The sequence below is a fragment of the Alexandromys fortis genome, unplaced genomic scaffold (genome assembly GCF_014885135.2).
Source record: "Alexandromys fortis isolate MF-2015 unplaced genomic scaffold, M_Fortis_MF-2015_v1.1 scaffold_97, whole genome shotgun sequence".
Taxonomy (NCBI): Eukaryota; Metazoa; Chordata; class Mammalia; order Rodentia; family Cricetidae; genus Alexandromys; species Alexandromys fortis.
In genome coordinates, this window is record NW_026067981.1 from 2,225,981 (window position 1) to 2,249,808 (window position 23,828).

General features: G+C 36.7%; 1 protein-coding gene across 1 annotated transcript in view; it reads left to right on the forward strand.

The window, feature by feature from the left end:
* Window positions 1–23,828, forward strand: part of Kifap3 (kinesin associated protein 3) — a 122,768-nt gene that overhangs the window by 23,842 nt on the left and 75,098 nt on the right. The window contains exons 8-10 of the mRNA XM_050158422.1: window positions 834–932; window positions 8,224–8,402; window positions 9,536–9,698. Coding sequence (XP_050014379.1) covers window positions 834–932; window positions 8,224–8,402; window positions 9,536–9,698 — 441 coding nt within the window. The remainder of the gene's footprint in view (window positions 1–833; window positions 933–8,223; window positions 8,403–9,535; window positions 9,699–23,828) is intronic.

Sequence of the window (23,828 nt, forward strand, 5' to 3'; positions counted from 1 at the left end):
CCTTATTCTTTAGAACAATCTCTCTCTCTCTCTCTCTCTCTCTCTCTCTCTCTCTCTCTCTCTCTCTCTCTCTCTCTCCCTTTCCCTCTCCCTCTCTCCTCCCTCCCCACTCTTTATCTTTTGGTGTTTTGAGATTGGATATCTTTGTATAAGCCTGGCCATCCTGGGACTCTCTCTGTAGACCAGGCTGGCCTCAAACTCACAGAGATCTCTCTGCCTCTGCGTCGAATTTTGGGATTAAAGGCATGCGCCACCATTGCCCTGCTTCTTTCTCTTCAAGTCTCTAACCTGAGCAAGTTTCTAAAAAGCATCAAATTTAATCTACATATTTTAGGTGTCTGCCTAAATAGAGTCTTTTATTCTTAGCAACTGCATCAATTTCTCTAAAGTAAGTCATATTTTTAATGGACTCACTTATAGTCTGCTGGAAGTTATAGACTTGGCAACTTTCATAAGATATTGGCTTATATTACTGAGAATCCAAGTATTTGGTGAAGTTCAAACAGTTCATCCTTGTAGGACTTAAAAGAAATTATGGGTACTTTGGCTAATATGTCTTATTATGCATAGTTCTGCAGTTAGGATTCTAGTTGAATTGTTGGATGGGAAATAAAGTTGTAGTCAGTGTCTTTAATACCAGCTTCCAAAGGCAGAGGTAGGTGGGTCTCTATTTGTTTGAAGCCATCTTAGTCTACATAGTAAGTTCCAGGTCTGTTAGAGTTACACAAGGAAACCCTGTCTCAATAAATAATAATCTGCAGATAAAACATAATAGCACTGTTCTCAGTAGGTTTTCTTCACTTCATACTTGTGATCCTTAACTTGAGTTTTACTTGACGAAGACCTTGAAAATCAAACGTTGAGAAAGGATTATGATAAAACCTTTAAAAAGTACCAGGGACTTGTGGTAAAACAAGAACAGCTATTGAGAGGTATGAGCTCCTGAACACTTCCTGAGATCTGACACTAGAAAACTGGTACAAAATTTTAAAATATTTTTCACTTAATAAAGAATAAAGCCTGTTTCTAAGGGTTTGTTGAGTAATAAGAGACTTTAATATTATATAGTTTTGCTGTCAATTTAGATGCAAAGTCTTAAGGTTTAGTTAGAATGATATGGATCCTTTAAGTGAATATTCAAATCCTAGCTTAGAATGAACTGTGGATTGTGGTTTATTTCATTGCTTATTTGATGAACTTTGTACATGGAAATGTTAGCACATGAATAAATTTTTATTCCCTGATAGTTCTTAACTTTTCTTACTATACTGAATTTTTCAAGTTTTATTGTTGTTTTATTTGGTTTGGCAGTACTAGGAACCAAACCAAAGTCTGCACTGTTAAGCAGGCACATTACTAATGAACCATGTCTCCTCAGGCCTGTTTTAAAGATTTGAAGTTGAGTGGTTAAGTTCAGACTGTTGTAGAAAAAGCCACCTTGTCAATGTCAAATGTTTAAAGAGACTAGAACATAGTAACTTTACCTGGGTTAGAATGTCAGTCATGATAACATTAGATCTCTAAAAAGAATTGTCTTGTTAGAATTTTAAAACACTAAGCTGATTTTTTAATATGTAAAATAGTGAACTCTATTCCTAACCAAAATACTTTCTTTAAGCAAATGTTTTATGTTCTGTTTAAACAGTTTTATTGAAAGATGATTAATAGGCAGTAAACTGTATACTATTAACATACACAATTTAGTAAATTTCAATGTATGAAAATAGTTACAGTACTGAGACCATATTCAAAGTAGACATGTCCATCATTCCCAAAGCTTCCTTATATGTTTGTTTCTCCTTCATTTTTTTCCCCTTTGTTCTCTAGTAATTTTAGAGATATAAATGGAATTACACAGCTTCTTGCTTGGGCAGAATAAGGACATGTCCATGTTGTTGGATTTATCAGGAATTTTTCCTTTTAGTTACTCATTATAATTCTCTGTATTCTCTTGTTAGTGGTCATTTGGAAAATTTCCAGTTTTGGCAATTGCTATGCTCCTTTTAGTATCCTTATACGGGCAGATATCATCATGTCCTCCATCTATATCCATCCCTAGAGACGGCATAGTAAGCAAAGCTTAGCGTCATAGAAGACTGGTATTACAAAGAAATGGGCCCCTGCAGTCTCCTACCCAGTGTCCAACCATTTGTGTAGAAAAGTCTCAAATTACTTTTTTGAAAAAGACTGGTATAAGATGGGTAGTGGTGGCACACTGCTTTAATCCTAGAACTTGGGATCCAGCAGCAAGGACAGGCAGATGTCTTGAGTTGAAGCCAGCCTGGTCTACAGAGCAAATTCCAGGATGACCAGGGCTACAACTGTGTTCAAAAGCAAACATAAACACGGGGAAAAAGAGAGAGGAAAGGAAAGACGGAAGAAAAAAAAAGACTGACATGATTCAATCTTATTAATTTTAGTTAACTTATAATGTATCATAGTTTTGATTTTAATTTACCTGCCCATTATTTAGGTCGAGTTTCTTCATATATTGATCTCTATATCTTTTGTTGAAATACCCTTTCATGTCTTTTGTTTAGTCCTTAGTGGGATTGTTCTCTATGCATATATGTATATGCATTATATGTATGTGTGTGTGATTATATGATCTGCTTTATACAAGCCTTTATAAAATACATGATTTACAAAGACTTTTAGTCTGTGGTTATATCTTTTTACTCACTAAATTATGTCTTTTGAAAATCGGAATTTCTAATTTTTGTGAGTTATAATTTGTTTAGTCTTTTTTGGATCATGTTTTTTGACATTGCATCTAAAACATTGTACCTAACTGGAGTGTACAATGGTTTTCAGCTATGTTTTGTTCTAGATTCTATCACTTCAGGATTTGCAATTAAGTCAGTGATGCATTTTGAATACATTTGAATGAATCAGCTCTTTGTTTTGCTTATGAATGTGTTGCTATTTATGCACCTGTTTGTTTCTAAGACTACTTGCACATAGATGTGCATGTCTGCTTGGCACCCTGTCCTCTTCTGTCCATCACTTTTGTGTAGTTTATTGCTGGTAGCACAGTGCTCTGACTATAGAAAAGTTTTTACATAACTTTGTTTTAAGTATAAAGCAGAAAAAAAGACATATTCAATGTAGTCACATGGGAAAGAGGAGCAAAGAGCTAGGGAGAACCAATCAAGTATTTTTTTGGTATTCTGAAGTGAAATCAATATTTAAACAGAGGGTCAAAAATTTGCACATCAAGGTGTGGTCCATCCCACTATTGACCTATCCTTGTCTGGGCTTCAGTCTTACCCTGTGCGGTGATCTGAGAAGTCCTTAGAACTGTGTAGAAGAAGTCTCTTTATCAGAAACAAGATCCCCCTCTGGCTGTGACCTTTTCCTTCTTTCAGCATAGATTCCTGAGCAAATTCCCATTTCTTTGGGGTTCATTGTTCAGCAGTCTGCTTCTATCTCTTTAGAACGTCATCATTCCTGCCAGACTTCTGACATTTCCCCACTTCATGTTTTAGCTCCTTAATCTTGAGGGGAACATAAATATGTCTGAAACAAATATGCAGATGCAACTAGGGACTGAGGTTAGAGTGGTTTTCATTAGTGCCAGGTAACCATGTGTAAGAGCCATTTTTTTTCATAACCTCAGACTTTTAGTTATTTTTGGAAGGTTGGCACAAGCAATTCCATTTGTTGGTTTGAGAAAGGGTCTTATCATAAATCCTAGGCTGGCCTCAAAATTATGATCCTCTTGTTTGAGTTTTCCTGAGGTGGGTTCCATGCCCACTGGGACTATTTCAGTTCTGACAGTCTCCCTAACACTATTCTCTCAGTACTTTCTGAGGACATTGTTGATTAACCGTCTGATGTTTTGTTCTCCATTGTTCCACAATGCTAGGGAAAGACTCATCCTGGTTGGTCTGATTTGGACCCACACTGGGGAAAGATGTCAAGGAGTTAGTGCCAATAAGCCCTTTAGGCCCAATTTAAGCAATGAAATATAGAAGATATGGCTCTTAAGACAGGTTTATCTGAAGTTCATTCTGCTTTATCTGTAGGAAATGTCATAGCATTTCAGAAATGTTTTGGCTCCCTTGTCAGATGCTGTAGTCCTGTAGAATGTTAACACTTTACTTCTAAGACTTTATAGATGCACAACTATAAGATAATACACAGTGGTTAGCTAGAAGGCTTTACAAAGAACACAGCAATAAAAAATAAAACTATTTTGAAAAATAAGAATTTGGATACATGCTAACAAATATCTAATGGCTCTCAATCTTTAAAAGGCTTATATTGTTTTTCTGTAGGAGTAGTCTCACATTCTCATACAGGTGTTGTGGCTACTTGAGTCTTTTTGTCCTCAGAGTTAGCTCAGACTTTTTATCCTGGTCCATGGTCAGAGGGAAGCAGGGCATATTCTGGCCTGCTGTGCTGTTAGTTCAGGTGGCTGAGGCGATCTCTTCTTGAGCTACAATGGCTGCTACAGGTGCATTGTTCTGAGCCACAGCTCTTGCCTAATTTGCATGGGTGAACTTTACATGCTTTTTAACTTAGTTAATTTTATATAATACGTGAATTTTACATGCACAACTGTACATGTTTCTAGTCAGCTGTGTATGTTGGTGGAGGCCACTTGTGTGTTTCTGGCCACTCAGACTCAAAATAACCACACAGAAACTATATTATTTAAATCACTGCTTGGCCAATCACTTAAGTGTATTGCTAGCTAGCTCTTATATCTTTGGTTAACCAATTTCTATTATTTTATATTTTACCATGAGGCTCATGGCCTACTGGCAAAGTTCCGACTGGTGGCTCCATGGCTTCTCATGACTCCACCTTCTTTCTCCCAGCATTTAGTTTAGTTTTTCTACCTAACTCTATTCTGCCCTGTCTATAGGCCCAAAGTAGTTTCTTTATTAACCAATAGTATCACAGCATACAGAGGGGAATCCCACATCATGTGTAGGGCATCAAATGTTCTAAAATCAACTTAAAATAGTTTGCCTTCAACACAGTCATTTAAAGACTACAGCACAAGATGATCATTTCTTTAGCATATTTGGGGTTTAATTTGCTCTATTTTGTTGTTTTTCTATGGAAACTGAGGTCACTTTTTTGGTTCTAGAACACAAATGTTCCTTCTGTCAGCAACCCACATATTTTCAACTGTTTTGTTTTCATTTGTAATTTTATTTAGTTGAAGTTAATGTCCATTTTATTTTTGTTTGTTTTTAACCCATAGGTTATTTACACAGCAGTATTCTGTCCATATAAGTAGGGCTTTTCTAGAAATCTTAATATCATTAATCTTTAATTTCACCATCATCAGAAAATATGCTTTCTATGCTTTCACACCTCTGAGACTTACTGAGTCTTATTTTATGGTCTGGAATATAGTCTTTCTCAGTGAAGGTCATATGTACACTTGAATATGCAGCCTGCTACATCCCATGGGGTTTCGTTTTCAGTTGTCTGTATTTAAGTGTACATCATTAACTTGTCTCATATTAAGTTTTCTGTCAAGTGATATCTCATTTATTTAGTGAATAAAGCTATTTTTTTTCTGACTGCATGTGATGGCAGGTACTTGTAATCCTACCCCTTAGGAAGATACTGCAGGAAGATTACAGATTTAAGGTCAACCTGGGCTCCTTAGCAAGGCTCTGCCTCAGAACACAAATACAAGCAAACAGAAAACATTTTTCTCTCCTTTCAACTGTAAAATCTGTTACATTATAAATCTTATATTTAATTTTGACATTTTATAATATAGAAATGAGTTTAAACATTGATATGTATAGTGATCATTTCCAATGATTTTATTAATTTGTGGACATATATTCCTTTCTGCTCTTAATTTTTGTCTAAGGGATTTCCTTTAATATTCTTTATAAATCAAGGTTCATTGGTAAAAATGTTTATTTTTGTTTATTTTTGTTTAATCTTTTGACATTTGGAAATAACTTTTTCTTTCTTTTAAAATATTTTAATGGGGTTTGGAATTCTAGGGAGAACATTTCTTTGTACTCTGTTGATGTTGGAAAATTTACCCTATTAGGGCTAGAGACTTGGATTAATGGAACACTGGCTGCCTTTCTAGAGAACACAGTTTGATTTCCAATGCTTTTCTTTGTGAACTCTTGGCTTCCATCAGACCCTTCAGTCCATTAGCTTTGCTTAGAGATTGGTTGGGTTTTGCCTGACTTCTTTCTGGTGTGGTGATGTAGAAACTCCCCAGACAGCTTTCTCGGCAGTCACATGGCTATTTCCTTTGTTTCCTACCTCTCAGATTACTCTGTACTTAATTATTTGATGTCTATTATTGTGAAAAACTGAGTTTGTTATTCTAATCTTTTGTTGTTTGTTTCTATGACAATTTAAGGCCAATGCCTACTATAATGAAGTAGTTCAAAGTGGCTTTCTTAAAACCATGGAAATTATTCTCTCACAGTTCTGAAGGCTAGAAGGCCAAAATCAACGTGATCTCAGGATCATGTTTCTTCTGCTGGTTCTAGAGAAGAATTGCTTATTACCTCTCTGTCATGTTAGCATTTCTCAACTGTCTGACATTTCTTGGCTTGTTGCTAATCACTCCAGTGCCTGCTTTCATCTTCAACTAGGGCTTCAACTACTGGATTAAGAGTATCTCTTAATTCATTATTGCATCATTTTATGTACTACAGTTGCAAAGTTGATATTTCCAGATAAAACCCAATGCTAAGGTCCTATTAAATTTTAGGTAGGCACTGTTCAACTTACTATGTCTACTTTACAGAAGGTTTCTGTATGCTTTCAGCATAGCTTTAAAGTTTTGCATTATCTTACATGGAAGCTTGGCATCATGCAGCAGCATAGAGCTGGAGACTCCGCTGAGCTTGTGTTTTCATTTAGTTCTGCTGCCTCCTACCTGTGTAGACAGGGAAAGTTGCGTAAGTTATGTATTTCCCATCTTTAAGATGTTTATGTTATTTTGCTTATAAATATTTTAGAATTAAAATGAGTTGTTTATTTTTGTTAAATAGTATAATAACTGTCATATAGGCACATATCATTTGCCTTTCTGTCGTAAATATTTGCTAAATAGATTTTATCAACTTACATTAATATATTTAAGCACATGTATATATTTCCATCTTCTTTGCACAAAGGTTTCAAGGTGGATGATAAAGAACTATTAAAAGAGGACTGGGGAAGGTGTTGCACACCAGTGACTCTAGCATTGGGGAAACTTAGATGGAAATATCACAAGTTCAGAGCCAGCATGGGCTAATGGTGAACTCCTGTCTAAACAGACAGAATCATAGATAAAATGTTAGAATAATGAGTAACATTCAGACTTTAAAGAAAAGGCAAAAGGATTATATTCATCAATAATATACATAATTTTGACAGAAAAAGATCTTTTAAGTATTACTATGAAACTTCGTATCAAGGCAATGAAAACTACTACCTGCCAGTGAATCATACAATTCTCACTTTCAGAAAGGACTGTGGAGTTTCTGTAGGGAACTGATGTCATTATTGCAGGCCTCTAAAGGAAACTGTACTTAGAACTAGTAGAGCTTGCCCTTAGCACCATCTGACATAACAGTTGTATTTCTTGACTCTTGTAGTGACTAACAGAAGATGTGATTAAATGTGAGAAATAGGTACTTTCATATCCTCAGTTGTGTCAAATGTATCCCTAGTGTGGCAAGAAGCTGTTAGAGATTAAAATTTTGTTTAATGATAACTCCTTATTTTTGTATGTATAAAGTTATTCCCCTTGTTTATTATTTGCCTATTTATAAATCTTCGTCATTTATTTACTGTTAAACTCGAAACTTCTGGAGAGTGCAAACCATTAGACTCGTTCTTATGGTTTTGGCTTCATAAGAACATAGTGCACACAGAACATGTGACATGGAAGCAGAGATGAGGCTCCTGGGCACAAGGTGGTTTGGGTATGCTGCAGAGTGAGGAGGATTAGCAAAAACAAAGGAAATTTGAAAATACATAATGAAGTTTAATATATTGTGTGTTAACTAAAACCTTAATAAAGTAGATTAATTAAAGGAATATCCTGTGTTTTATAATATCCATATCTCATTTGATAAAGTTTGAATGTTTTAATTATGTTAAAAATTTTTAAATAATATTTTTAGAACTTTTTAGAACTGTGTCCATGACCTTGGTAAGTAGAACTGATTTTTTAAATTATTGATTCAATATGCCAGCCATTCAACTCTCATGTGTTTTCTTTCTCAGTTGCTCTCTATTTACTTTTGAATCTTGCTGAGGACACACGTACAGAACTGAAGATGAGGAACAAGAATATAGTTCACATGTTGGTGAAGGCTCTTGATCGGGACAATTTTGAGCTGCTCATTCTAGTTGTGTCATTCTTAAAGAAACTCAGTATTTTTATGGAGAATAAAAATGACATGGTAAGGTACAAAGCTATTTCAAATGGTCTGTATTAGCTGTTTGTAAGTTAGCATGTTCTGATAAACTGTAAACATTGTTAATCCCTACTCAGGTAATTTATAGTAAGTGTAACAGCCTCATTAGGAAATATAGCCAATATCATCTCTCTTCTAGATAATTGCATCTTTCTAGATAAAAGTATTGTCTAATATGACATAGAATAGACACACATGATATCTTAAAAATAATAGCTTATACTTCAGGTTCATTTAGTGTTTAACTATTTAACGTCTTGCATTTCTGATTTTAGTGTATGCAGTTTAGCCCAAATGCTTATATTTAAGTATGATCAACCTTGAAGTGGTCAACCTACCAGATATATTCAACATTAGTTTTCATTTACATTTAAATCCAGTAATATAGAATCAGAAGATAGAAAGCAGTACATCTCATCATACATCAGTTTTATTGGGGAAGAAAATAATGAGGTTCAATAAAGTTAATTTTTCATCCAGAGTTATTACAAGTGTTTAATCTTATTCAGATTTTTACTTTAGATACACATGTTCCAGTTTTATGTGGGAGAAATGCCCTTATATGTGACAGCATCTTATGAAATTAGTATTTTAGAACTAAGCTAGACATTATGTGCCTCAATACATGTAGTCACTCTAGCTTCCTGATTTTACGCTGAGATAGCAAAGGATCACATTGTATATATACTACTTGTTTATCACATTGTATATATACTACTTGTTTATCATATTGTATATATACTACTTGTTTATCACATTGTGTATATATATACTACTTGTTTATCACATTGTATATATATATATATACTCTTGAAAACCAAATGAAACCTTTTTTGTTCTTGTAGAATTCTAGAATGTTAGTGGCTCGTGCTCAATTTGCAGTTTTCAAGGATCAAATGCAATTTGTTATCAGGTTGAAGACAGATAAGTGAGGGAAGGGAATGGGTGATATAGGAGTGCGTGTTTCCTCCTTAAAAATTTCATTTATAGGTTGAAATGAGAATATAAGCTAATACATATTTAGGAAATAGTTACTAATTCATATAAAAACAGGCTGTGTAACCTTTTATATCTTATTTTGCCATCTAATGTAAATGTGTTTTATTTTTTTACTATAGGTGGAGATGGATATTGTTGAAAAACTGGTGAAAATGATACCCTGTGAACATGAAGATCTCCTAAATATTACCCTCCGGCTTTTATTAAACCTCTCGTTTGACACAGGCCTGAGGAACAAGATGGTACAAGTTGGGCTTCTCCCAAAGCTCACCGCACTCCTAGGTATGCTTTACATTGATGATGATAGTTCTGGAAATGTCCAGCATTAATGAAAAGTTGAACTTTGTATAGAAAAGACTTCTGAGAAAAATCATCCCTTATAAGTTCTTCAACTACATATTGAATAGTTAAAAAAAAAAAGCAGATTGATAAAATGTAGCCTATCCCAGGATTTCCTCGTTGTAGAATGAACTGGAATAGGACACTTAAACCATTGGACTTTACTACTCCTTTGTGAAATACCCTTGTAGACGCATGTGCCTGAACACTTGGTGCCTGGTGCTGGTTGGGAAGTCCTTGTAGATCCTTTAAGATGTGAGGCTTGCTGGAGGAAGTGGTCACTGGGGGCAGGTCTTGAACATTTATAGTTCAGTCCCACTTCCCACTCCCTCTCTGCTTCCTGACTGTCAACGCATGACCAGCTCTTCTGATCGCACTGCCCTGCCATTTTAAAGAAATATCTGTTTAGATTTGTTGCACACTTTTAACACTGAAATTTTAGAGTTCCTTCTATTTTCTGGATTTCAACACCCTATGAATTGGAAAAAAAAACAAACATTTTTTTTCATTCCATAGATTGTCTCTAAGCTTTTGGGATCTTTTCCAAAAGTAATGTCTCAAAACATTTCTCATGTAGTTTTGTCCAATATTATCATAGTTAGACATCTTATATTTAAGTCTTTAATACATTTTAAGTTGATTTTTATGTATAATGATTTAAAATGTCTAGTTTCTTCTGTATGTATGTGATGTTCTTTTAGGCCATCTCTTGGTCCTTATGTGACACCTGTGCTCAGCACCTTTTGTTGGAAATCAATTTCATGTAGATTTGGGTTTGCTCCTAGGTTCTCTCTTCTGTTTCACTTTTCTGTCTTATTTTTGTTCCAACACCTATATTATCAAATTATTGTAGCTTCTAATAGATTTTGAAAGCAAGTAATGTCTCTTACCTTTTATTTTCCTAAAATTGCTTTGATTGGTCAGGATTTTGTGGCTTCATCTGAACTTTAGTATTGTTTTTATTAGTTCTATGGAGAATGTCATTGGTATTTGATAACTATTGTACAGAATCTATAAATTGCTTTGGACAACATGGGCTTTTAGTAGTATTTGTTTTTCCATTTCATGAACACATAGTGCATTTCGTGAGTGTGTGTGAGTGTGTGTGTCCTTCAGTGTTCACTGTCACTCATCAGGGTTTTGTAGACATTTTGGAGCTCTTTGATTTTGGTTGAACTTCATTAGCAGGCACTTTTTTTTTTACCTTTTTAAACTGAGATTGCATCCACCATGTCTATTTTGTAACTCACTGTTTGTTACGGAGGAGTCCCACTAACTTGTAAATGTTCATTTTGCATATGGAAATTTTGTTGAGTTTTTAAAATTAACTTAAATAAGGTAGAATTTGGGAAGTTTTCTACAAATGAGATCATATAATTTGCAAGTGATCGCAATTTAGAAGGAAATCTAGCTGTTGTCTGTTTAGTATATTATCTATGGGTTTGTTGTGTGTCGCTTTCATTATATTTAGATACAATGCCCTGACACATAATTTGCTCAGAGTTTTCTTTCATTAAGGGGTATTTTATTCTGTTAAATGCTTTGCTTTGCTTTGTTTTTTGTCTAATTAGATAGAGTTTTCATTCTATTTATGTGTTATATCATGTTTATTGATTTGGGTGCATTAAACCATCCTTGCATTTCTGACATGAATATCACTTAATGGTAGTGAGCATTTTTATATGCTAGTGAATTAATATTTTGGTAGGAAGTATTTTTTCATCTGTGTTCATTAGATTATTACCCAGGCATTTGTTGTTGTTTATTTGTTTAAATTTCTTTTTATTTATTCTCTGTGTCTTTCACATCATGTATCTCAATTCCATTCATTTCCCTGTCCCTTCCTATCTGCCTTCTGCCTTTGCAGTCTCCCAAAAATAAAATTTAAGAGAGAAAAATAGGGCTGGACGGTGGTGGCGCACGCCTTTAATCCCAGCACTGGGGGGGGGGGGCAGAGGCAGGAGGATCTCTGGGAGTTCAAGGCCAGCCTGGTCTACAAGAGCAGCTAGTTCCAGGACGGGCACCAAAGCTACAGAGAAACCCTGTCTCGAAAAACCAAAAAAAAAAAAAAAAAAAAAAAAAAAGAGAGAGAGAGAGAGAGAGAAATAGGAAAGAAGAAAAATGAGGGAAAAAATCAACCTCGTCCTAGAATCTGTAGTGTGACACAATGAGTCACGTAGTAAACCCTTTTGTCCATATATCTTTATTTGCAAGTGTTCTTTGCAAAGATTATTGGTCTGATTCAAGGCCTCTGGTTTCTGCTACACTATCAGTGCTGGGCCCTCACTGGGACTCCTATTGAATATCCTGTTGTTGCCCTGTGTCATGGAGATTTTGCAGTTTTGGGTCTGCTGGACTGGCCGCTTCACATGCTCCTGCAGATCATTGATGAGGTAGATATTGAACTCAAACCTGTTTCTGAACCTGGGTAATTGCAGAGTTGGCCAGCCCTCCAGCTCTCCCTTGTTGCTCTGTGTTTTACTTGGAGAATTTAATTGGTTTAAATTTAATGTCATTCTTCATGTCCGGATTTCCTATAACCATTATATAACTTGTTTGGGTTTTTTGTTTTGTTTTTGTTTCCTTTGTAATTCCTGTCTTATTTTCAAATAAAACAGTATGCTTGCATTCTGACTCTTTCTGCATTTTGAATTTTTGATATTTTATTTTACCTCTTTTTAATATTTCCTCTCTCTTAAACCCAAACTGTGAATTTGACTTGTAACCTTTGAGCTTTCTGTATTTAGCTATTTGAATTTGTTTCTGAGTTTAGAGGTTTTCTGTTATTGTCTTTGAATAAACTTTCTACTGCTTTTGCTCCTCAAGTATAATTCAGTCTGGTAACCTAACAGTTCATCTTTTGTGATGTCTTCCGTTCACCTTAGCCCTTTGTTCGCCCCTGTGACTGTATTTTCCCATAGCCTGTCTCTGAACTTTGATCTGTTCCACTGTTGATGCCTTCTGTCACATTTTCCATATCATTTAGCATGATTTCCAGCTCAAGGATTTGCTTGGATTTTGTTACTTTATTCCCTCTTCTGATTTGCCTGATAAGTTCTTATTGATTTCTTTCTGTGTGTTTACTTGAATTTGAGTTGTCAGAGAATAGCAGTTTTAAGTTTTCTGAGTTCATAAACATCAATTGCTCAATTTCTGGCACCTTATTATGCTATGCTCATGTGGAGAGAAAATAGGTCTCTGAAATTTACTCGTGTTTGTTGGAATAGCCTATTCTTTTAACGTTTAGATAAAATCCATTCTCTGTCATCTGTTCAGACTTCTAAATCAGGACGCCTATTTTCTCTGCACTTGTGTTCACTGTTGCTGTGTCACCACCAGGTGGTAGCCTAAGTACAAGTTTACAGTGTGTCAGTACTTGGTGTGCCTTCATTGTTTCTGCTGTAGAAAACAAACTCAATCAGTGTTCCCAGCCCTGTGGGAAGTCTAAGGACTACCCACCTCCATCCAGGTCTAGTAAGGTGAGCATCCAAACTGCCTAGGCTCCCACAAAGCCAGTACGTGCAGTAGGATCAAAAACCCATTGCCATTGTTCTTGAGTTCTCAGCAGTCCTCATTGTCCGCTATGTTCAGCGAGTCCTGTTTTATCCCAGGCTTTTTCAGACCCAGGCCAGCTGGCCTTTGGGCTGTCGAGGGAGGGGGACTTGATTGGGGGAGGAGGAGGGAAATGGGAAATGGTGGTGGGGAAGAGACAGAATTCTTTAATAGATAGATAGATAGATAGATAGATAGATAGATAGATAGATAAAAATGAAAAAAAAACTAAAAATAAAAAAGAAAACAAACTCAAAGCCAAGTGTGAACTTAATGTATTATTTAAGATGGAGTTCATGAATGCCCTAAAAGGATAATTTATCACTTCAAACCTTTATTGAGGCTAAGGCAGACACAAATTCATCTTTATTCATTTCCTGCATTCAGACTCAGCGGGATTTTTCTTAGTTAACATGGAAGGACCAATCCTAAATGCAGAAAGAGTGGTATCTCCTTGCTTCTCCTCCTCCTCCTCCCAAGTAGACCTTGATTCTTTCTGTTATGAGGCCTGGGTTTCAAGATGGTGTGAAGCTGGCAGTCTTCTCGTCACCTACACCATAACGCTGGGTTACACCAGGACCCAGAGCCTCTTGGGAGCGCAACCAAGACCCAACCTGAGACTTCTGTAACCAGCTGCAGGGGATGATGGCCAGAATGCAGTTCCGTCTCATTGGAGTCTTGGGTCTCAGTATGCCAATAGGCAGGCCTGGAGGCTCTGTCTGTAGACATTAGCCTGGAGTCGAGGACTGTTGGGTCCACTGATGTGGGATTTCACTCACTTAGAACTGACCTGTTCTTCGTTTATCCTCTGTAAAACCAAGGGCAATGAAAGCAGTCCGCTGACTGACAAGCAGACATAGTCCAGAGGGTCTGTTTAAGGCCACTGGCCAGGGGCACTAGCCATGGACCTCTGTTCAGTGCTGTTTCACATGGTGCTCACATGGGGGAGGGTCTTGCTTTAAGGCCTAGAGTGAATTCCCTTTCCTCTGAAAGTGGAAGATGTTTCCTTGGATACAGCATTGCTTGTGTTTGGGGAAACTGAGACACAAGGAACTTTCCTTTTTTCTTTCTTCAGTGTATCTGCATGATTACTAATCTAAAACTGAGTGCTGTGATCTCTCAGCTGGTGCCCTTCACTTAGGGAGTCAGTTCTCACGAGTGTGTATGAGTGGTGTGGGTGGGGAGACTGCCGCTGGACTCTACCCACGATGTGCTCTACACACACGTTATGGTCCATTCCAGAGAGCACTCCACCTAATGATGTATCTGCCTCCCAAGAGTCCCACCCTGAAACATCTGTACCCTGACGGTCAGGTTTCAGTGTCTGGTGTGTGAGGGATATAGTCTTTCAGTTTGTAACAAGTCTCTTAAAGTCAATTATGACTATATTTTCTGAAACATTTTCTTTCACGTACTATTAAAGCAGTAATGTTGTAATTGAAAGTGTGAACTGAAAGACCGTGATCAGGAGCTGTTAGCAGTTTTAGGGCAAGAGCCCTGGCTCTCAAGACTTGCCTGGCTGACCTGTGGGTGATTGGGGAGACCAGTGAGAGGATGCAGTCAGTGCAGTGCACTGGGAAGAGTGAGATGAAGGAGTTCAGTGACCCACGTCAGGGGAGGGGAAAACATAGACATTAATAAGCGGTCTTGGGCAAGCTGTTGTCTTGTTGGTCATTGTCTTATTTCTGTCCTGTGAGGTGACTTGGAAAGTCCTCAGGGGGTACAGTGGTTTCCACAGGGTGATTTCTTTTGCTCTCCAGGGTTGAGGTGGGATTTCACACTATCATAAATAATTGTTCTCGTTTGCATGGTAGTCTGGTGGCTGTCAGTTATTCGAGGGTGCTTTGGGATTCTTATGCTATCATAAAGGTGCTCACTGACTGATCCTCTTGTTCCTGTAATCTCAGGAAACATTGTCTTTAGGACAGTGACTAAACACAAGGCTTCTTACCCAGCTTTTAGTTACCCTGTGGGCTGAGTTAGAAGTTAGGATGTTTTAGCAAAAGCAGTTTCATGGTGCTGGCTATGCTGTATATGCATAGCTATCATTATCTTTTATTCAAGTGTACAGTTCTGAAGGTAATTTCTAGTACAAGGCTCTAAATATTATTAGTATACTCAAGAGTTTTCACTTTCTGAATGACTTCAAGATGTTGTGTATTTTCATTTAATATAGTTTTCTTACCCCTCTGCTTGGCCATCATGTCTCATTTCTTTCGTACCAGGAGCATGTGGATAGCAGCAATTTCCCTCTCATATAATGATGTGTTATTTCTAATCTTCTGAGACTTTGGAAACTGACTACTGAACTTATTTGAATTGTATATTTTTAAATGGAATTCCAAATTAATTTCTCAGGGGTTTCCATTCTGGTAATAATGCTCTGATGCTTTCTGCATGGACTTGTAACATTTTGAAATGAACAAACCTGCTTCCCTTATTGTCCCTCTCTGGTTTGTTCATAAAGATTGCATTTCACATATACTTGATTTTCTGATATTACGTTTGTTAGCATATTGGTTTATGTGTAGAAAATTGAATCTTCAGTCCCTAATTCAATAAACTAACCTTCCCAGGGGAATCTTTAGTGATATATTTAACATGTTTGATGTTTGGCCATGAAGCTTATGTAAAAAGTATAGTAAGAAAGTGTTAGCTGGGCAGTGGTAGCGTACATCTTAAATCCCAACACTCAGGAGACAAAGGCAGGTGGATCTCTGTGAGTTAGATGCCAGCCTAGTCTACAGTTCATTACAGCTGGGGTTGCATAGAGAAACCCTGTCTCAAAAAGAAAAAAGAGAGTGTTACAAAAGCTGTGGTTTGAAAAGGTACTTTAGACTCAGAGTAAGCTGTATTTAACATTGCTGCAATCCAGTGCCCAAATGAATATATGATATGCATACAAGCATTTGTTTATACCTGCATGTATATGTATGAAATACATTTCATTTGGTGTATGTAATTTAACATTTACAAAGCAATATTTATCTCCTCTGTATGCAGTATATACTTTACTTATTTTTTACATAATAATTATTTTGTACTCATTAATTTTATGTTCACTGATTGATGTAATGTTCAGCCCCAAAACATGTTTAACCAGGGGAAGTAATTAGACTTGTTCTCCTCTAGACTTTAGAAATTGTCACTGTTTCTGATCTTTCCCTAGGTTTCTTTTATTTTCAAATAATTTTAACGTCTTGGGCTTTTTATAAACTAAGTTATTTTAGGTTATGTTTTGGCGTGTCCTAAGAGTGATTTCCATGAACTTGAAATTGAAAGAAAATGGAAAAACCTTGTTTTGACACTTTCATAGGGCCATGCTTGTAGTGGAAGTTTCCAGAAGTGATTTTTATGTTGTTTCAGTAAAAAATATTATCAATTTTAAGTCCATTTTCTTTTTATTATTTGAGGGCTCCATAATTTAAGCTTCTTCATTTTGTTAATAATAGATTTAACTACAGTACAATGAATATGAGTCTTAGAGCCCTGCTCACACCGCGCTGTTTCCTGGGTGTGTGACTCGTGCACTGCAACCCCAGCGGTTGTGAGATTGGCCTTAAAGGCTGCACACTTTTTAGTGTAGGTGAGAAATGAACTGAAGTAACACAAACACTTAAAATGTTATATAGTTTGAATAATTATTAAAGGCAAAGGAGAAATTGTGTTAGACCTCAGCTCTTTTAGTATGTGTGTCTCTGAGAAAATCAAAAATTAAATAGAATCAAAAGTTATTTTAATATTACTTTATCATATAAATTATTTTGTTTAAGAATTTTAAAGTTAAATTTTTTTCTTTTTTTTCTTTTTCTTTTCTTGCTTTTCCTTTTTAATATCAAAGACACAAAATAATTGATAAGGAATGTTAAAAACAATTATTAGATTTTTTTCTGTCTTTGCTGAAATTGCTTTGTTTGAATAGTTTCGTGTGTTCCTAATTGTGGAGAAAAGAAGGCATTAATTCTTAAATCATTACAAAATTTTGTTTGGCTCTATAGAAAACCTTGTATATAAATAAGATCCCTTTGTCTTCCTTTTCTAAGCTGCTATCAGATTTACTGATGTTTCATAAGGACCCTTTGTTTATTCCTGCTCAGCCATGCCAGTTAGCAGCCTTCGTGTTCTGTGGTCCTTACACACTCTGAGCAGAGCTTCTGAGTCTGCTCACTTGGCCATCTGGGAGGGTGGATTCCATGCTGCTCTTTCAGTGAGTGGGATTATATGCAAACTGAGTGATTTAGAAAGCTTGGCTTTACTTGCATGATGTTTTCTGGCTTTGAGTAGTGTTAACTTTCTAAAAGTGCTTAAAGATTTTTTTGTTTTTGGCTCATGTAAGAATCTGTCAAAACTCCTTAAGACATTTTTATTGATGTGTCTCGAGAGTGCTTCCTTCTGTCAGAGTATTCAAGCTTTGGAGGTGACATGGAAATTCCTGTCACAGTCCATTCATTCATCAGTGCTCTGGGGAACACTGCTTAAGGTTTTACTGATGTACCAGGCGAACATTTGCTGAGATTCTCTGTGACATTTGCATAGGAGTTTTGTGAGTTAACGACTGGTATGTCAGAGACTAGCATTAGCACAGAAACTAGCCCGATACCTGACTAAATTTGACTATTTGAAGAGGCTAGCTGATCATGACAGTGGTTTTTGTGAAAAAGCACGGCCACCTCCTGATACAGCGTCAGAAGTGTGCATTTCATAATAATAGTAATAACCACACCTTAGCAGAGTGCACTGTTCTGTAAAGTTATAGCTTTATTGGTGCTTTGGCATACCTTTGAAATTGAGCGGTGTTCTAACATCAGCTTTTAAAATGTTAACTTCATTTCCAAACGAAGTTAAATTCAAGTTTAAAAAACTTACACAAATATACAAGTCTCATCTTAAACATGTGAATCTTTGCATTTGTGAAAATAAATAAACCTGCCACCTGTTAACTTAATTTTAGTTTTACACATGTCCTCAGTAGTGAGAAGAGTGGCCCTGTTTTGCATTTTGCACATGTCTTTAGATTCATTCAGCCTCATCACGCGCAGCTAACTCTAATATTTCCCTCAGACTCTTCTCTGGTATCATATATTATTTAAATCAGCTTTAAACCTATAAAAATGAAAAATTAAAAACTTTCGTAATGAAGTAGGAAAGTACTGCATTAGAGGTTTCATAGAATGATGTGATTCTGAGTCCTTCTAACGGAGTCTTGAGAGGCCACACCGGGAAGCTGGTGCTCAGAGCTTGGCTTTGTGAGACCACACTGGGAAGCTGGTGCTCGGAGCTTGGCTTTGCAGCTGCCACTGCTCATGTCATGCTCGTGACCCCGTAGAATCATGCACGAGTTTCAGATAGCAGTTCAAATCTTACTAAAAAGACGTTTTTGAGTTTTGCCAGAATATACTTTCTAGGTTTTTATGTATGTGGGTTTTCTTGGATTTTGATGGGTTTGTTATTACATTTATTTATTTGCTTATTTATTCTTTTATGTCCCCATGTTCTTACTAATAATCTTATATTTGTATGTAGGTAAGGCCACAAACCCTCTCATTTTGACCCAGACATTTTACATTTAGACATTGTTAGAGCACCTGCCTTATTATCTCTTCATGTTTTCCCAATTTATTTGGTGTGTATGGAATTGAAAGAGACAGGAGGTCCTAAGCACAGTAATTCTGGATGACTAACATACTACTAGGTGAGAATTCTATTCCTCCACTTCGTCATCAACAATCCCCTCCTGAGCACATGTCTGAAGTGAAAGGGACAGGACAGGGCAGGGGACTCCCTGGCTGGCTCATCCATGGGTTTGGGAAAGGCAGATGCAGGAAGCTGGTTGTACCTCACTCCTCCTGTCCCTCCCCGCTTCTCTCCTCCTACAGCCACACACACACACGCACACGCACACACACACGCTCCTAGACTATTGGACAGCATTTCTGCAGTGGCCCCTCCTGGAATTGTCACCATTTGTTTTCCAGGATACGGCTGGTACCTTTAAGGCTTTTCCTGCGACCTAGGTTCCCGGTCAAGTTTGTTCTCCTGCTTCCGCCTCTTCTCCCAGTCTGTACACATTCTACACATTAGAATGTGTCTCAGTTCTTACCCTGGACTTTATTTTCTAGTTGTTTTATTCCTCTGGTAACTTGTCCATTCCATCTAAATACTCTGCCTGTTAGGATGACCCCGAATATTAGTAAAATAATATATGGTACCAGCCTCCTCTCTGATGTCTTGACTCCTATTGTCATAATTTATAAGTTTTGTTAGCACTAAAGGCTTACTGAGTTCAGAATTAAGTTCATGATCTCTACCCAACCTGTAAATAAAACTCGGTATTTCCAATCTTTTTTCATTTTGGCAAATGTTACTTCATCTTTCTAGTTAAATATGACCAAACTGGGCCATTTGTCCTTGAGTCCTTTATTTTCTCCCTCTCTGCATTTAAACTGACTACTCTCTTTTCAGAATAGAACCACTACAACCCTGATCCCAGACACAACACTCTCTCCTGGTTTAACATAGTAATAACATTCTCACTGGTCCTTGTGTTTCCTCTCTTGTCCTATAGTCTGTTAACACAGCATGCAGAGTGATCCTGTTGACCAAGTTAAAATCTTCTCTACTCAGAACCCACCACTGGGGACTGGAGAGAGGCAGGGTTCATAAGACCATCTGTTGCTCTTGCAAGGGACTGAAGTTCAGTTCTCTGCACCCTCATAGTGGCTTACAACTGTTTGTAATTCCAGTTCCAAGAAACTCAGCACAGCACACTTTTCTGACCTCCACAAGTGCCAGACACACATGGTGCACATACATAAAAGCAGGCAAAACACTCACACATAAAACAAGAAATAGAAATCTAAAAAAGAAATTAAACAGAAACCTCCAATAACTTCACACATCTCAAAGCGTCAGAGCCCATTAAATGTCCTCCGAGATGTGTGTGTTGAATATTGTCTCCTCACTTCTTCTATTGCATCCCCTAGTGTTTTCTTTCTCCCTTCTGCTGATGCCTCATCGACTTCCTTGGCTGTTGCTTGAACACAACAAGAAGCATTCTTCCTTTACTGGTTCTTGGTCCTCTTACCTGAAATGTCAGTCCCCACTATTTTTGCATGGCCTATTGTCTTGTCTCTCATGCTTCAGTGTCTGGTTAATTTTAATGACATTTTTAAACTTTGAAGCCTGATGTCACTTTGCTCTTGCTTTATTTTTCTCTGTCTTTCTTAGATATTTTATATAATTATCTTGTGTTTTCTTGCTGTACTACTAACCACAATTACTACCACCACTACCCATCATGGCTCCAATACTGTAAGTTTCATGAAAATAAAGTTGTATTACTTTTCCTCACTTCTGTGTTCCCAGGGACTAGAACGTAGGCTGTCAGTATTTGGTGTGTAGTTAGGTGGGTAAATGGATGAAAGAAACACACATCAAGAGACATGCACTCACTTTCCCTTTGCCCTCTATTGACTGAGTGATATTGGGTCAATCAGTTGATCTTCGCTCAACCTTTTGTCTTATTTAGAAAATGGAAAGCAAAGTAGGACCTATCCCAAAAGCTTGGTCAGAGTATCTGGTGTGAGAATTGCTTTCTATTAATTCTGTAACTAGAAAGCCTCACTCATGTTCATTGTGATAAAGATGAAGAAAGAGAATGGGATACTGATAGCACAGTGAGATATGGTAGAACAAAATCATTTTCCATCATCTGCCTTCTTTAGTTATCATTAGGATAGTACCTTGATTTCACTCACATACTTCCACTAATGAGTTGTTATTCATTAGGACAGGAGTTATATTCCGAGTGTGGTCCACTGAACAATTTAATCTATTTATTAGTCTTTTAATCTATTACCAGTCTTTAATGAGTAAGCCCAGAAATTGAAACTACATATCCAACAGTTTGACTAAATAAAATATTGTGGCCTAAATGTAGTAACAATATTTTACATTTATTTTGTATTGTATATCTTTTAAAATTTTTTCTTTTTTATTATATTTTACTCAAATATTGGTTTCTAACACATTGGAAAGAAAATAAATTCATGGCTCAACCCCCACAGGTAACTCACTCTCATCTTCTCTTTTTAACTCTCATTGGTTTTTTGAGATAGGGTGTTTTTTTTTTTTTTTTTTTTTTTNTGTTTTTTTTTTTTTTTTTTTTTTTGTCTTTCAAGACAGGGTTTCTCTAGCTTCTTTAAAGTAAAAATCATTTTTATTTCCAAATTGTATAATCTTTTATTTGAAAAATCCTATATTAATCACCAAAACTATAACTCACAAATGAATTAATCAAAGTTTCAATATTCTCTATACATAAGTACATAAAATTTTGTCCAGTGTCTAAGTAATGCAGCTTTGGAGCCTGTTCTGGAACTTGTCCTGTAGACCAGGCTGGCCTTGAATTCACAGAGATCCCTCTGAGACAGTGTTTCTTTGTGTAGTGTTGGTGTCCTGGAACTAGCTCTGTTGACCAGGCCAGCCTCAAACTTACAGAGTTCCACCTGCCTCTGCCTCTCCAGTGCTAGTATTAAAGGCATGCGCCACCTGCCTGGGTAGCAAAATGTTCTTTAAAAGAACTCAAAAGTGGGGCAGGGGTTAAGAGCACATACTGTTCTTGCAAAGAACCCAAGTTCCATTCCTAGTCCCATGTCAGGTGGCTCACATATGCTCATAACACCAGCTCCCAGGGATCAGATGCCTCTGGCTCTGGGGCACCTGCACTTTTGTGTCTATAACCCCACAGAGACACAGAGACACATAGTTAAAAATAAATATAAGAATAATTATTTAGAAGTTACAGTGCTTAACTAGTGCCCGGGATAGCCATTAACTCATTTATAAGCAAAAATTAGAATGTTTCTTTTAAAAGTGAAGAATTCGATTCATATTTTATGTAATTTGAGACTAGCATTTATTAAGCATTTTCACATATTTATGAACCTATAGGTAAGTTAACTTAAAAAAATTAACTCAAACATTTTCTCATTTAATCATCAAGGCTGCACTGTCTCTGGTCCAGATGTGACACTCAATGCTATTTGCATGATGCTTTGAATCTATTTTACATACATATGTATGTTTTGTCTCTGTGTCTTCTTTTCTTCTTTCCTCCCTCCCTTCCCTTCTTCCTTTGTTAAGATCGGGTCTTGCTTTCTGCCTAGACTTGGCCTCCTACCACAGACCTCTAGTTGTTGCATTACAGGCACCCGGAAAAATGACTGTTTTTGTCCCTCTCTTTTCTTCAAAATTTAAGTCTTGAATCAAATTTCTATCTGCACAAACTTTGGTTTTTCAAAGTTTAAAATGTAACTTGGTAGTTATTTGGTTGGTTTGTGCATGAACTAACTTTATTGGGTCCTAGGTTCCAAAGCTTCTGTTGAGCCTCCTGCACAGTTTCAGTGAGAGTGGTGTCGGATGTAGTCTTCGTGGGCAGACATTATTAGGAGTCTTAACTGATACAGTGGTTCTCGCTCTATGAGCAGACTCAAACCTGGGTTTGAGGGTGATAGCACTGCCTGGTTTATTTTTCCTGGATTGTGTTTAATGTTCTGGGATTCACAGCATTTTCTTGGTTTGTAGAAAAATTTCATCAAAATGAAGGGAGTTAATTAATCCAGGTCAAGAGTTAAGTGATAGATGTTTGACTATTCTGGTTTACACAATCCTGATTCCCATTATTGTTGGAGATCACCAGAAGGTACTGTTATGGTGTAAACATTGACCACATAGACACTAAAAGTTATTTCTTATGTCCATTCTCTCATATATATGCCTTAAGGAAAGCTGGCAAAGTTATGTTCCAACCATCTTTGACGTTCTCTCACCAGGTTAAATTTGTGTGTGTGTGTGTGTGTGTGTGTGTGCGTGCGTGCTGTGTGTGTTGGTAAATTAATTTTTAATTTGCCAACAACTTCATAAATGAATGAGTGAAACTTGTCTATTTTGAGAAAGAGCACCAGTGCCTTGGGAGTGGCCTTTTAGGCTTATTAAAAACTGGAAATGGTCAGATTAATGTTTTTCCAACCTAGTTATTTGAGACTAGTTTGCTTTTATGATATTTTTCTTTAAGAAAATTAAAGGCAATTTAGAAAGAAAAAAAAGAGTAACCTAATTTTGCCTTATTATTATTACCAAACTGTTAGGGAATTTCACACATCTGTTTCAGAACCTAGCTCCTCATAGACTACTGCATTGTTCAATTTTAATAGGCCTCATTTATCCTGTAAATAAACCTATATTTTCTTACCTGATCAAGTGAACAACCAATAGGGGTCAGATGTGGCAAACACTTTAACAAAAAGCACATGTCCCCTTCAGGCTGGGGTAGAACCATATCACGATGCTTGAAGTTATTAATGGCAGTAAAATTTATGCTTCCTCCTGTTTTCCCAATTAAATCGAGGAGCCTTTTTTCCTAAGATTCTTCTATCACCAGCTGGTTCTAATACTGTGTGTGTGTGAATATTGCCTGGGGTGTCTCCATCCTACATGGTGAAATTTGGCCAAAGCACATTA